General features: G+C 61.4%; 1 protein-coding gene across 3 annotated transcripts; it reads right to left on the bottom strand.

Moving 5' to 3' along the window:
* Positions 1-641: 641 nt before the first annotated feature.
* On the bottom strand, positions 642-4,916 carry MAPK15 (mitogen-activated protein kinase 15). Of its 3 annotated transcripts, none has more exons than XM_016960035.4 (11): positions 4,833-4,916; positions 4,263-4,393; positions 4,012-4,175; positions 3,686-3,825; positions 2,787-2,844; positions 2,234-2,371; positions 1,969-2,074; positions 1,663-1,843; positions 1,421-1,545; positions 1,214-1,342; positions 642-1,026 (listed from the first exon to the last, which is right to left on the bottom strand). In XM_016960035.4, exons 1-11 carry the CDS (start codon positions 4,834-4,836, stop codon positions 850-852), a joined length of 1,353 nt encoding a protein of 450 aa, XP_016815524.2. In that variant the 5' UTR covers positions 4,837-4,916; the 3' UTR covers positions 642-849. The 3 variants fall into 3 exon arrangements, with proteins under 3 accessions (XP_016815524.2, XP_054513549.1, XP_054513548.1); XM_054657574.2 differs by having other exon boundaries at positions 2,276-2,371; XM_054657573.2 differs by having other exon boundaries at positions 642-1,342.
* Positions 4,917-12,426: the final 7,510 nt, after the last annotated feature.

Below are 12,426 nucleotides of genomic sequence, written 5' to 3'. Positions count from 1 at the left end.
GTTCCAACCCCAACCCATGGGCAGGTGCAGCTGAGGACACCTGGCACCCTAGGACACAGCTCTGTGCCCACAGGGCCCCTTTGATCTCTGCAGCCCTGCACAGCCCTGGCCTGAACTCACACCAGGGACCTTGCCTGGGGGTGACAAGAGGAGGTAACCCTGACCTCGCGAGATGTCTGTCTCCCACCCTCACCTACGGAGACCTGAAGACAGATCAGGCGCAGTGGCCGTACCAGGGGGCGCAGGCTGCAGTCCCTGACAGCAGGGGGAGGGGTGTCCCCCTTCTCTCTCCCCTTCTCTCCTCTGGCTCAGAGTCACAAACATGGCCAGGGGGTGACCCTACGTCCCTACCCCACAGGACCACCCTGGGGGGCAGCCTGGTCCCTGAAGCCACAGCAGGTAAGGAAATGATGGACAAAGGACAAGAAGCTGCCCCAGGCAAACCTGGAGGGAAAAGCCTAGTGCTGGATGTGCAGTGGGCAGGGCCTCCAGGGGGCGACACTGGGCTCTGGGGTGGAGGTTTCAGGACGGGGGTGGGGTGGGGTCCTCAGAGGAGTGGAGGCTTCAGGAAAGGGGTCGGGGCCCCCAGCTAGTGGATGCTGTGACCTCAGAGGGGAGGGGAGGAACGATGGCTGCTTAGGTTGGGGGCAGACATGACTTTATTGGAGGAAGTCAGTGGGGCGGGGGCAGGGCCCTCATCTGCTCCCCCGAGGAGACCCAGGCAAGCTCCCTGGAACTTCATCGTGGCCAGGCAAAGCAGGGAGGGCTAAGGGGTGCAGGAGACTGGAGAGGGATCTGGGGAAGGGGCTGGGGCAGGAACAGAGGGCCAGGTGAAGGGAGTAGGGCGGCTCACACATGGTGCCCCTCCAGCAGGGGCAGGTGGCCCAGTGCAGAGTGGCAGACAGTCCCGTAGGCTTGGGAGTAGCCTCCAAGCAAAGCCCTGGCACCCCCCTGGGCACCCTGCAAGGCAGAGGTGCTGAACATCCTCCGGCCGGGCCGGGCCCCCGGAGGAAGCCGGGGAGGGACCTGTGTACAGTTGAGGGTCACATAAAGGGGCCATCAGAGGGGGTGCAGTGGAGGGGAGGCCTTGAGGTCCTCGAGAGATTTGAACTGGACATTGGAGGGGCAATGGGAAGCATGGGGAAGGGAGGGAAAAGCAGGGGGAAAGGGGAAAGGAGGATGAGGGGATGGGGGCAGACTGGGCCGGGCTTACCTGTTGTGCGCTGGCCACCCGCACCCCACCGCCCCGGTTCCAGTCACCCCGGATCAGGGCCTGGTTGGCCACCTGAGCCGCAGCCTGGGAGGTCAGGGAGGGCGCAGCTCCCCTCCCGCTTGGCTTCACCTGGGAAGGGCCATGTCACAGGGTCACTGAAAGGTGCAGAGGAGGGGTCCCTCCTGTGCCCGCCCCACCATGACTTACCAGCGAGAGTGTCAAGGGGGGCGCTTCCTTCGCCCCAAGGGGCCTTTCCCCATTCCCTAGGAGTGCAGTTTGGAGCAGGGGAGCGGAGTTCTGCCTGGGAACGTTCTTGGCTGCACGGGGGGACTCTGTGGGGTCAGTGGGTCAACCCCAGGGTCAGGAACCGAATGCTGCGCATAGTTGGCAGCACAGGCAGAAGGGGCCCGGGCCATGCTCCGCGTGCGTGGCCAGCAAAGATCACACACCGTGCTCGGCGGGGTCATGGCCTGGGCTGCTCTGGGGCCTGGGTCTGGGACCCTGCACAGGTGTCCTAGAAGGCAGCTGAGGGTCGGCTCTGGGTTTGTGCAGGTGTGCCTGGCTTGGGGAGACACCCTCCGGGCCCTTCTCTCTCGAGGTGCCGCTGCTGCCTCCACACTCCAGGATCATCTGCGGGAGGGGAAGGGTGCTCAGAGGTCACAGCCTGGGCATGGGGCGTTTGGGGGTCTCTGACATAGGAGGCAGCCTCCAGGGTGCAGTAGACAGGGAATGATAGGGGTCAAGAGCCGGAGCACCTGATAGACGCGGCTGCGGTACTCAGGCACAGAGAGCTGGACCCCTTCGTGTGCCCGGGGCCGCACATCTGCCTCTCGTGCCCACTCGTCGCTGGGGCAGTGGAACCTGCAGGGAGCCAGGGAGGTGGGGCCCGGGCTGCGGCCAAGGGAGCCCCTCAAGCCGTCACAGCAGGGTCCCTGCTGTGGGGGCTGTCCCTCATGGGCTGGCTCTCTCCTGCCCCCACCTCTGTCCCCCCGCACTTGGGGGACTCTCTCCCACCCCCACCTCTGCACGTAGGGGTGCTGCAGTGCCTGGGTCGCACTTAACCGCTTGTCCGGGGTGAACACCAGGAGTCGCCTAAGGAGGTCCAAGGCCTCTGGGGAGGTGTCTGGCGGTAGGAGGGCATCCAGCGTCTGTCGTGGCCTGTGGGCTGCCGTGTGTCGTCTCCAGGGCCCGACCCAAGGGCCCCTCCTCAGATCCATGTTCGTGGCTGGGGGCTCAGCTTCCAAACTGGGGTCCACCCTGCTGTCCTGTCTAGGTAGATGCCCCTGTGCCTGACCTGCAGGCAGTCTGGGCCCCTGCAGGGTGGAGAGACCCCTGCGGCCCCCTGGTGCCCTCCTCTCCACGCCCTGGCACAGCTCCTCTGGGCCACCCTCTAGGAGCACCAGAGGGGCTCCTGCTTTCAGTGTGGCCAACAGTTGTTGGGTTTGGGACTGCCATCTTGAAAACAGGCAGAATCTGAACTGGTACAAACTGGCCCCAGTAAACTTGCAGGAAGGTGGCCCTGCTCCCTTGAGATAGGCCACCCTGTCACCCTCACCGAAGTGCCCCCACTCACCGGGACCCCAGGTGGTGCAGCACAGAGGCACGGCAGCCTGAGCCGAGAGCCAGGAGGTCTGGGGCAGCAGAAGGTGGTGTGACCCAGGCAGGCCTGGTCGGCTGGGGCGGCTCAGGGCATCTGGGGCCAGCCATCTCTTCCAGCCCCAGGGAGCACAGCCTCTCTACAGGGTTTCTGGTGTCTGGCAGGGCTCAAACACCCCATCACCAGGGCGTGCCACCCAGCCTGTGCACGGGAGCACCCGCACACGACCCCTGCTCCACACTCTGGCACCTGGCCCTGGGGTGTGCTCGCACAAGTGGATGCTGGCGCCCACCTCCACGGCCCAGGAGGCTCCACCCAGACAAGCAGATATGCCTAGTGGTGCAGCTCCCTCTTGCCCCCACCCTCAAGTGGATGCTGGCGCCCACCTCCACGGCCCAGGAGGCTCCACCCAGACAAGCAGATATGCCTGGTGGTGCAGCTCCCTCTTGCCCCCACCCTCAAGAGTGACCCCCATGGCCCCTCTACCACTGCCTTCCTCCACCTCTTCCCTCAGCACCTGAATCTCTCCTGCCCAGCTGTCTCTGCACACCTCAGCTCCCGGCACAGTGACAGTCCCTGCCCCTGCTACCCAAATCCCTTGGGGACCTTGTCCAGCCTGCTGGCCCCTTCATGGTCACTGCTTGGCTCTCGTGGTGACTGTGCCAGGTACTGCCTTGCCCACACCCACCCCCAGCAGCTCCTCCTGGGCCCCCATCACCAGTCGGTCTTCCTGGGGCTCCTGCCCCATCCTCTGGATCCTCCCTGTCCCCGTCCCTCCTCTCAGCACAGTCCTAGCCTGTCAGCTGCTGTCTCCCCACAGCTGTGCCGTCTGACCTGCAGCATTCCCGGTGCCCAGCCCCAGCAGCCTGGCTCACCCTCCTCAGATGGCGGTGGGATGGTCTCCAGGATCAGCTCCAGCTGGTGGAGGGTGGACGTGCCCGGGAACAGGGGTCTCCCCCGCAGCATCTCCCCAAGGATACAGCCCAGACTCCACATGTCCACCCCAAGGGTGTATCTGGGGCAGGAAGCGGTGTAGGCATGGAGAGACCCAGAGGCAGAGGTGGGGGTGGGGTTGCTGGGGGGTGAATGGGGGAACACTTGTGGACCAAGGCAGGGTCGGAGTACGGGAGGCCTGGGAGCCCTGGCTGGGCAGGAGGGCAGCAGGGAGGTGGAGGGGGGGTTGGGGGTGTCTCGCTGTTACCGGTGCGAAGAGAGCAGCACCTCCGGTGCTCGGTACCAGCGTGTGGCCACGTACTCTGTCACGGCCTGGTCCTCAGGCCCCTCAGGGAGGTCGCCCAGGGAGCGGGCCAGGCCAAAGTCACACAGCTTCACTGTGCAGTTGGCATCCAGGAGCACATTGGACGGCTGCAGAGAGGAGGCAGGCTGAGGCCCCGGGGCTGGGAGGGGCCGGGAGCCGGGCCACGTGGCATAGCGGGGGCGGGGGAACCGCACCTTCTGGTCCCGGTGCACAACCTGCCCCGAGTGGAGGAACCGGGTGGCCCGCAGGAGCTGGTAGAAGATGGAGCGCACGTGGACGTCCTGCAGCAGGCCGCCCTTCCGGATGACTGCGTTCAGGTCAGTGTCTGCAGAGAGGGTGCGCACTGCAGTCGGGGGTGGGGGGCTGGGGGGGCAACCTGGGGGGAGTGGGAGAGGGGCACCTGGCAGGTCTGTCCCACTTTGAACCAGCCCACGGCCTGGCCGCCCCGCTCCTCCATCCTGTGCACTGCCCGTGGGCACAGCGGTGGGGTCTGCAGGAGTTTTAACACTTTATTTCGTGTTTCATAAAATGAGAAGGAAAAGGAGAACACAACTGCAAGCTGTGGTCAGAGCAGGAGCCTGGGGCAGGTGCGACGAAAGGGGTCGCTGCTGGCTCTGGAGGCTGACACTGGTCAGCTGTCTGTCCCTGAGTCCAGGGTACACGGTGAGGGAGCAAGCCACTGTGGGCCAGCTGCAGAGGGACACGCAGACGGCGTCAGGACAGGACAGAGGTGGGGCTGGGGCGCTGGCCGGGGCCTCACTCACCCATAAACTCAAACACCAGGTAAATGTCCCTGTCGTTCTCTGCCCGGACCACGTCAAGGAGGCTGATGATGTTGGGATGGTCCCCAAACTCCTGGGGAGAGAGTCGGAGGCGGCTGGAAGGCCAGGAGGGGCTGTGCTCTGGGGCCCAAGAAGGCCGGTTTCTCTCCTGTCTGGAGAGATCTGTACCTGGGCAAGGGGATTGGACTGGAGGGCCCAGGCCACTCACCTGGAGGAGCGTGATTTCCCGGAATGTTCTCTGAAGAGACAGAAACACAGGTGTGTGGGTGGGTGGAGCAAGAAGGAAGCCCGTGTCCTGAGAGGACCCAAAGGAGCTGATGTCTGTCACCCAATGCCCACCAGACCAGGCGTGGCAAGGGGGCAGTGTTCCGAGACAGGCCAGAACATCTGCTATGACTGGGCTCCAGCTCCCACCTGAGCTTCCAGGCACCAGGGCAAGGGGCTGCCCCTCCCTGCCCCCATCCTCTCCCACGCTTCTCCCCACACACTCACCTGGGCATCTGTCTTATCCCTAAAAGCATCAAAGATTTTCTTGATGGCCACGACCTCACCAGTCCTCCGGTCCACTGCCTTTCACACAATGCCATAGGCCTGGGAAGGAGTGCCGTCACACAGGGCCAGCCCCTTCCCCCCATCCCCTGCCCACCCAGATTGTCCCTACAGACATGAGGCTTCTCCTTCCCATCCTGGGTCCCGAGAGGGGATGGGAGTGTGGGCTCCCGCAACTGCAGGCTGCCCTAGACTCCGACATCTTCCAGAGGAGGGGAGGTAGAGGGGAGGGAGGGTGAGAGCTGGCGAGGCCCTGGAGGAAAGGAGGCCACAGAGGGGAGCGTCTGGGCAGGAAATGAAGCTCGGGGATGCCCTACCATCCTTCCAGCAGCCCAGGCACTCTCCCTCCCTTTCTCTCGCACCCCATCCACCCCCAATCCCGTTGGCCCTACCTTCAGATTCCTCCAGAATCTAGCCCCTGCCACCGTCTCTTCTGCCCCCACCCTGGTCCCAGCCTCTGGCATCTCTCGCTGCGTGGCTACGCTAACCCCTTAACTCATCTCCGTCTGCCGCTCCCGTGCACACCCATGGTAGGTCCTCAGCATGGTAGGTGGGCCTTGTAAAGTGACACCAGCAGCTGCTACAGCTCCCAGCCTCAGCAACAGTAAAAACCAAAGTCTTGGAAGTTCCCCAAAGCTCCCACACGATTGGACCCTCACCACTCACCTGTCTCTCTCCATCTCCTATCCAGTCGCACATACACAACCCTGCACTGGGCCTACGCACTTACCGTCTGCACTGCCTGGAAGGCTCTTCCTCCCCTCCCCCATGGCACCCTCGAACACCCCCCCACACACCCACGCACACACACACAGGCTTACATGCTCACACACACACACACACAGATACACAAGGCTCTGCCCTTCACTCTGCGCCCACCCCATAACCGCTCAGGCCCTTCTCGGGCCTCGCCCCTGTGCTCCTGAGCCTGGGGTCCGCCCTTCCTCTCAGTGACCCAGGCGCGGGCCCAGCCTCCCCAGAGCGTCGTGTGCACCCGGGAAGCGGGCGACTGTGGGCGCGTGGGGAGTGGGGCGCCAGGATCCCTCTGCCTGAGGCCTCTGGGGGCCCTGGCTGTCACCTGCCTCCAGGAGCCAGGTTCCTGGGAGTCAGGATCGTGTTACCCCATGAGGAAACTGAGGCACGAAGGGGCTCCAGACCACCTCTCCCGCCTACGGAGGAGGCAGGACGCCAGTGTGTGACGGAACAGGCCTCCGAGGGGACCGGCCGCGCCCCGCAGGTCCTCTCTCCGCAGATCTGCCGCGCCCCTCGGAGCGCGGACGCACCCCCAGGCGCTCACCCCCTGCCCGAGCTGCCGCCTGAGTAGGTATCTCCGGACAATGCGAGGGTCCACTGCGGTGCACATGGCGGCCAGGACGCCCGCGGGGCCTTACTGTTGAGTCGGTTGCCGTGGGAACCGACGGCGGCCCGGCCCCGCCCCTCGGGGCGCCCCTCCCAACACCCCCCGCCCCCGGCAGGCCCCGGCTCCGCCCCACAGTGGGCCCACCCCACCTCCCCGCAGGCCCCTCCCCTCAACGCGCCCCGCCCACGTCCCCACCGGCCCCGGCCCCGCCCCACAGTGCGCCCCGCCCGCCTCCTCGCAGGACCACGCCCAGCCCAGCTGACTAAAGTAGAAACAAGAACTATCTGTTGTGGACTCTATAACTTGCAGAAGTAAAATGCATGACACCAATAGCAAAAAGTGAAGGGGGATAATGGAAATACACATTTATACTATTACAAAATAACATGAGAATATGTATTGTAAGGTTCTTAAGTTACACGTGAAGTATTAATAGTATATTATTATTTGGGCGGGACACGGTGGTTCACGCCTGTAATCCCAACACTTTGGGAGGCCGAGGCGGGCGGATCACCCGAGGTCAGGAGTTCAAGACCAGCCTGGCCAACGTGGTGAAACCCCGTCTCCACTAAAAATACAAAAATTAGCCGGGCGTGGCTAATGACTCAGGAATTGGAGACCAGCTTCGGCAACATAAAACCTCATTTCTATAAAAAAAAAAATAGGAAAATTAGCTGGGTGTGGTGACATGAGCCTGTTGTCCCAGCTACTTGGGAGGCTGAGGTAGGAGGATCGCTTGAGCCGGGAGGCAGAGGTTGCAGTGAGCCTGGATTGCGCCACTGCACTCCAGCCTGGGTGACAGAGCCAGACCCTGTCTCAAACAACAACCACAACACAAACTACTTGCTCAAAAAAATTCAGAAAAAGAAGGAAAAGGAACAAAGAAAAGATAAGACCAGTAGAAAACAAATAGCAGGGCTGGGCGCGGTGGCTCACACCTGTAATCCCAGCACTTTGGGAGGCCGAGGTGGGTGGATCACGAGATCAGGAGATCGAGACCATCCTGGCCAACATGGTGAAACCCCATCTCTATTAAAAATACAAAAAAATTAGCTGGGTGTGGTGGTGGGCGCCGTGGTGGGCGCCTATAGTCCCAGCTACTTGGGAAGCTGAGGCAGGAGAATCACTTGAACCCAGGAGGTGGAGGTTGCAGTGAGCTGAGATCGCGCCACTGAACTCCAGCCTGGCAACAAGAGCAAGACTCCTTCTCAGAAGAAAAAAAAAAAAAAAAAGGCTGGGCGTGATGGCGCACGCCTATAATCCCAGCACTTTGGGAGGCCGAGGCAGGTGGATCACCTGAAGTTGGAAGTTTGAGACTAGCCTGGCCAATATGGTGAAACCTTGTTTCCACTAAAAATACAAAAATTAGCTGGGCATGGTGGCGTGCACCTGTAATCCCAGCTACTAGGGAGGCTGAGGCAGGAGAATCGCTTGAACCCAGGATGCAGAGGTTGCAGTGAGCCGAGATTGCACCACTGCACTCCAGCCTGGGTGACAGACTGAGACTCCGTCTAAAAAAAAAAAAAAAAAAAAAAAAAGCAAAAAGCAAGATGGCTGACGTAAAACTTACCATTTTTTTTTTTAACTAAAAAGTAAACTTTAATGTCGAAAATGCAAACTTGGGGAAGACAGAAAAGATCACACACAAGGCTGTCACTTCACACTTGGAAGGTTGCATAGCGGCCGGGCAGAGGCGCTCCTCACTTCCCAGACAATGGGCAGCCAAAGTGCTGGGATTACAGGAGTGAGCCACCGCGCCCCATCCCTTTTTTTTTTTGAGACAGAGTCTCGCTCTGTCACCCAGGGTAGAGTGCAGTGGCGCCATCTCAGCTCACTGCCAGCTCCGCCTCCCAGGTTCACGCCATTCTCCTGTCTCAGCCTCCCAAGTAGCTGGGACTACAGGTGCCCGCCACCACGCCCGGCTAATTTTTTGTATTTTTAGTAGAGACCGGGTTTCACCGTGTTAGCCAGGATGGTCTCGATTTCCTGGCCTCGTGATCCACCCACCCCGGCCTGGGCACTATTTCAACCAAGTCCAACTTTCCCTTGTCCAAATATTCTTGCCGATATAAATTTTGTCAAGATTATTTTTTTCTCATCATTTGTTGGTCAAATATATTTGACAATAAGCCACAATTTTTTAATTATTTTATTTATTTATCTATTTATTGAGATGGAGTCTTGCTCTGTCACCCAGGCTGGAGTGCAGTGATACAATCTCAGCTCACTGCAACCTCTGCCTCCTGGGTTCAAGTGATTCTCCTGCCTCAGCCTCCTGAGTAGCTGAGATTACAAGCACCTGCAATCACATCCTGCTAATTTTTGTATTTTCAGTAGAGACGGGGTTTCACCATGTTGGCCAGGCTGGTCTCGAACTCCTGACCTCATGTGATCCACCTGCCTCGGCCTCCCAAAGTGCTGGGATTACAAGCGTGAGCCCTGTGCCCGGGCTAAGTCACAATAAGGTTTGTTGCATGCGGTTGTAACTTTCAGCTTTATTTTGGGTGCATTATTGACCTGGACCTTGCATTGAATTTTTAACCAATCCACGGGGAAATCATGGGTGGGGTCTGGGGAGAGGTCATCATCCAGAAGCCCCAGAGTCACAAGGGTGGGGCCCAGATCACAGCCCCTGGTGAAACAGTGTGGCTGGTGCCTCCTACTTCACACACACCCAGCATTCCGTAACCCAGGAAACCAAACTCCCCTGGCCCCCACCTCCCAAGCTGTCACAGGCCCCATGCATGGCCCCCGCCCTCTCCCATAAGGGCACCATCCGTGTGCTGTTGTGTGGGCCGAGATCCTACCTTGCCTCTGAGTGTCATAGTCTGAGAAGGTATCCCCGCCCTGTCCCCTCCAGTGTCACAGCCATGGCCCACCACCCATCCCATCTCATACACAGCCTCTCCCTGTCCTACTGGGGCTACCTGGTGGACTCCAAAATGGCCCTCTCCTCTCTCCTGCTTCAGATATGGGCTTACAGACTCAGATACTGTAGCTGAGGTACAGGTACAGGTACTCCAGGTCTCCCCTCTCTCCTGCTCTGGGTGTGGGCTACAGACCCAGGTACCCCAGCTCTCCCCTCTCTCCTGCTCCGGGTGTGGGCTATAGACCCAGGTACTCCAGGCCCATCCACCCTGGTCACTCCAGTCACTTACTTGAGCCCCTTCGGTGGGGACACATGCCAGTTGCGGATGTGGTTGTCTCTGAGATCGTGAATCTGGAGGCATGGACTCAGGAATGAGGGTCCCCAAGGAGGCGTGTCCTCAGCTGGGCACTCCTGATGGCTGCCTCTCAGGGATGTCTCTGGAGCTGGGTGCAGGTGTCATCATTGAAGCCTGTGTAGGGGCTCTGGACCCTGGGCACCCTCCTTTGGCCATCCTCTTCCTCACAGAGGTAGGTGACTCCCAAGGGGCCCCATGCAGGCCCACCTGGACCACACCCCAGCCCCCCACTGCCCTGGTTAGGGATGATCAGGAATGACCTGGTCAGGGCCTGCTGGATTGGGCCTCATGCTCATACCTGGAGAGGTGCGGCAGTGCAGCTATGGCCCTCGTGGTGCTGTGGATGGGGAGGGCAGAGCGCTTTCTCTGGGACAATCTTGGGTGTGGGAGCTGATGCATGTCACGGCCTGGGACTGGAGCTTCCATCTGGGACTGACCGAGAGCCTTGTGTGGATCTGGCCTGGGTTCTGAGGTACCTGGCCATGGGGGCAGGGTCTTTGTCTCAAACACCCTTGCCTAAGCCAGCCCCAGTGGGTGGGGGTGCAGGGAGGCCTCCCAGGGATATGGGGCAGAGGACAGGTTCAGGTTGGGCCCAGGGTGCTGAAACAAACAGGACTGGGGCCCCAGCACCTGACCCCAACCAAAGGATACACGGGGTGGGAAGCTCCACTGGGCCTCACTTGTGGTCAGTCGTCCCCTTTGCCCCCTTGGCTGTCACCACCAGCTCTGAGCTGCTGCACAAGGGACAAGGTGCACAGGGTGGAGCTGCCCCATGGGTCCTGGGCTCGCAAGTGGGCTCAGCCCATCCTCAACTCCACAGGTGGAGCTGGCCTTGCTGGGTGGGCGGGCAGCCCTGGCACATGCACCGGCCATGTCTGGTCCCGGGGCACAGGGCAGCTTGGGGGAGGGGACCCCACCAGAGGGAGTGCAGAGAAGTGGGAGGAACCCCCCACAGGTCCAAGTCACAGCCCCAGCAGTTCCAGGGGGCTTTGGACAACTCACCTTACCTCGGTTTCTCCATCTGTGAAATGGGAACAGAGGCTGCTGGGAGGGCTACACTCAGTGTGCCAGGCACACAGCCCCACCCCCGTGGCTACGCTCAGCGCAGGGCTCACCCCAGTCTCAGGAGATGAATCAGGCAGGACATGCAAAGCAGTAGGGGCGGGAAGACAGGGGCACGGTGGGCGGGGCCACCCGGGGAGCCTGTGGGAGCCCAGAAGCCCCAGGAGCAGACCCAAGGTGGCCCCGTGCTGCAGCCTTCAGGGTCCCCAGCAGGGCCCAGCATAAGGGGCTGGGGGGCAGGAGGGAGGCTGGCCTGGCTGCGGAGGGGTGGGAAGGGAGGCTGGCCTGGCTGTGGTAAGGGTGGGGAGGAAGGAGGCTGGCCCAGCTGTGGTGGGGAGGAGGGAGGCTGGCCCGGCTTTGGGGCGGTGGGGCAGGCAGTGAAATGAGGGAGGCTGGCCCAGCTGTGGTGGGGAGGACGGAAGCTGGCCCGGCTTCGGGGCGGTGGGGAGGGTGGTGAAAGGAGGGAGGCTGGCCCAGCTGTGGGCGGGGAGGGCCTCACAGGGAGCAGACAGTGCCCCTCTTCCCAGGGCCTTTCCAGTTTGCCAGCCTGTATCTGAGGGGGGTGAGACTGCAGGTCCTGGGGGGACAAAGACCACCACGCCACTTGAGGAGGGGGCCGAGAAGACCCCCGAGGGTGGGAGGTGTGTCACAGGAAGTGAGTTCTGTCCCCATGGACGGTGCAGGACCTGGTGAACCCCAGAGACTGCCTGCCTTCCTAACACAATGAGAGAAAAGCCTGGGGGATCCTGGGGAGGCATCTGAGCCCGCCCCCAAGGCCAGGCTCTCCCCACTTCCCCGCGAAGAATCGCCCCATGCAGCGCGGCCCCCCAGCAGAAACCAGGTCTCCTCCTGCCCCTCATCCCCGTTGGTCAGAGGCACAGCTGGGCAGCTGGTAGCCAGACCCGGGTCAGGGCAGAAGTTAAAGCGCTGGGCTGGGCAGAGGCCTGGGGGGGTGGGGGTGTGGTTGCAGGGACAGGAGTGTCCGGACTAGACTAGGGCTGGGGTCGGGGCTCCCCCAACTATTCCATGGAGTTGGTGGGCGAGGCAGGGGTTGCAGAAGTGGGAAGAAGAAAGCCTCCAGGGCTCCTCGACAGAGGAAAGCAGGAGGCCCCAGATCTCTCTGTGAGGAGGCATTGGTGAGATTTAAAGCAAAGAAGAATCAAGAAACCCACAGGCAGGGATGACTTAAAACTTAAAAACCTTACCTCACCAGGGATTTAAAGGCCAAGAGCAACCGAGACCCTCCAGTGGCAGATGCGCGGGTGCAGTGGGGCTGGGAGTAGGGGAAAGAGCAGTCCAGACCCCGGACATGGCGTGGCCTGGGATGGTACGGGGTCTGAGACTGTGGGGGACCCGACTGGCCCATGTGAGCAGGCCTCTG

The sequence above is a fragment of the Pan troglodytes genome, chromosome 7 (genome assembly GCF_028858775.2).
Source record: "Pan troglodytes isolate AG18354 chromosome 7, NHGRI_mPanTro3-v2.0_pri, whole genome shotgun sequence".
In the NCBI taxonomy this organism is placed as follows: domain Eukaryota; kingdom Metazoa; phylum Chordata; class Mammalia; order Primates; family Hominidae; genus Pan; species Pan troglodytes.
The sequence above is the reverse complement of the archived record's forward strand: the minus strand, read 5'-3'. Positions and strand labels throughout refer to the sequence as shown.

What these genes read in the sequence shown, in the direction of transcription:
- MAPK15 (XM_054657573.2), bottom strand. An exon ending in CCCACCGCCATCTGAGGAGG is followed by an intron (nt 2,845 to 3,685) that starts GTGAGCCAGGCT and finishes CTGCTGCCCCAG; the next exon opens with ACCTCCTGGCTCTCGGCTCA. An exon ending in CCATGACCCCGCCGAGCACG is followed by an intron (nt 1,546 to 1,662) that starts GTGTGTGATCTT and finishes CTGACCCCACAG; the next exon opens with AGTCCCCCCGTGCAGCCAAG.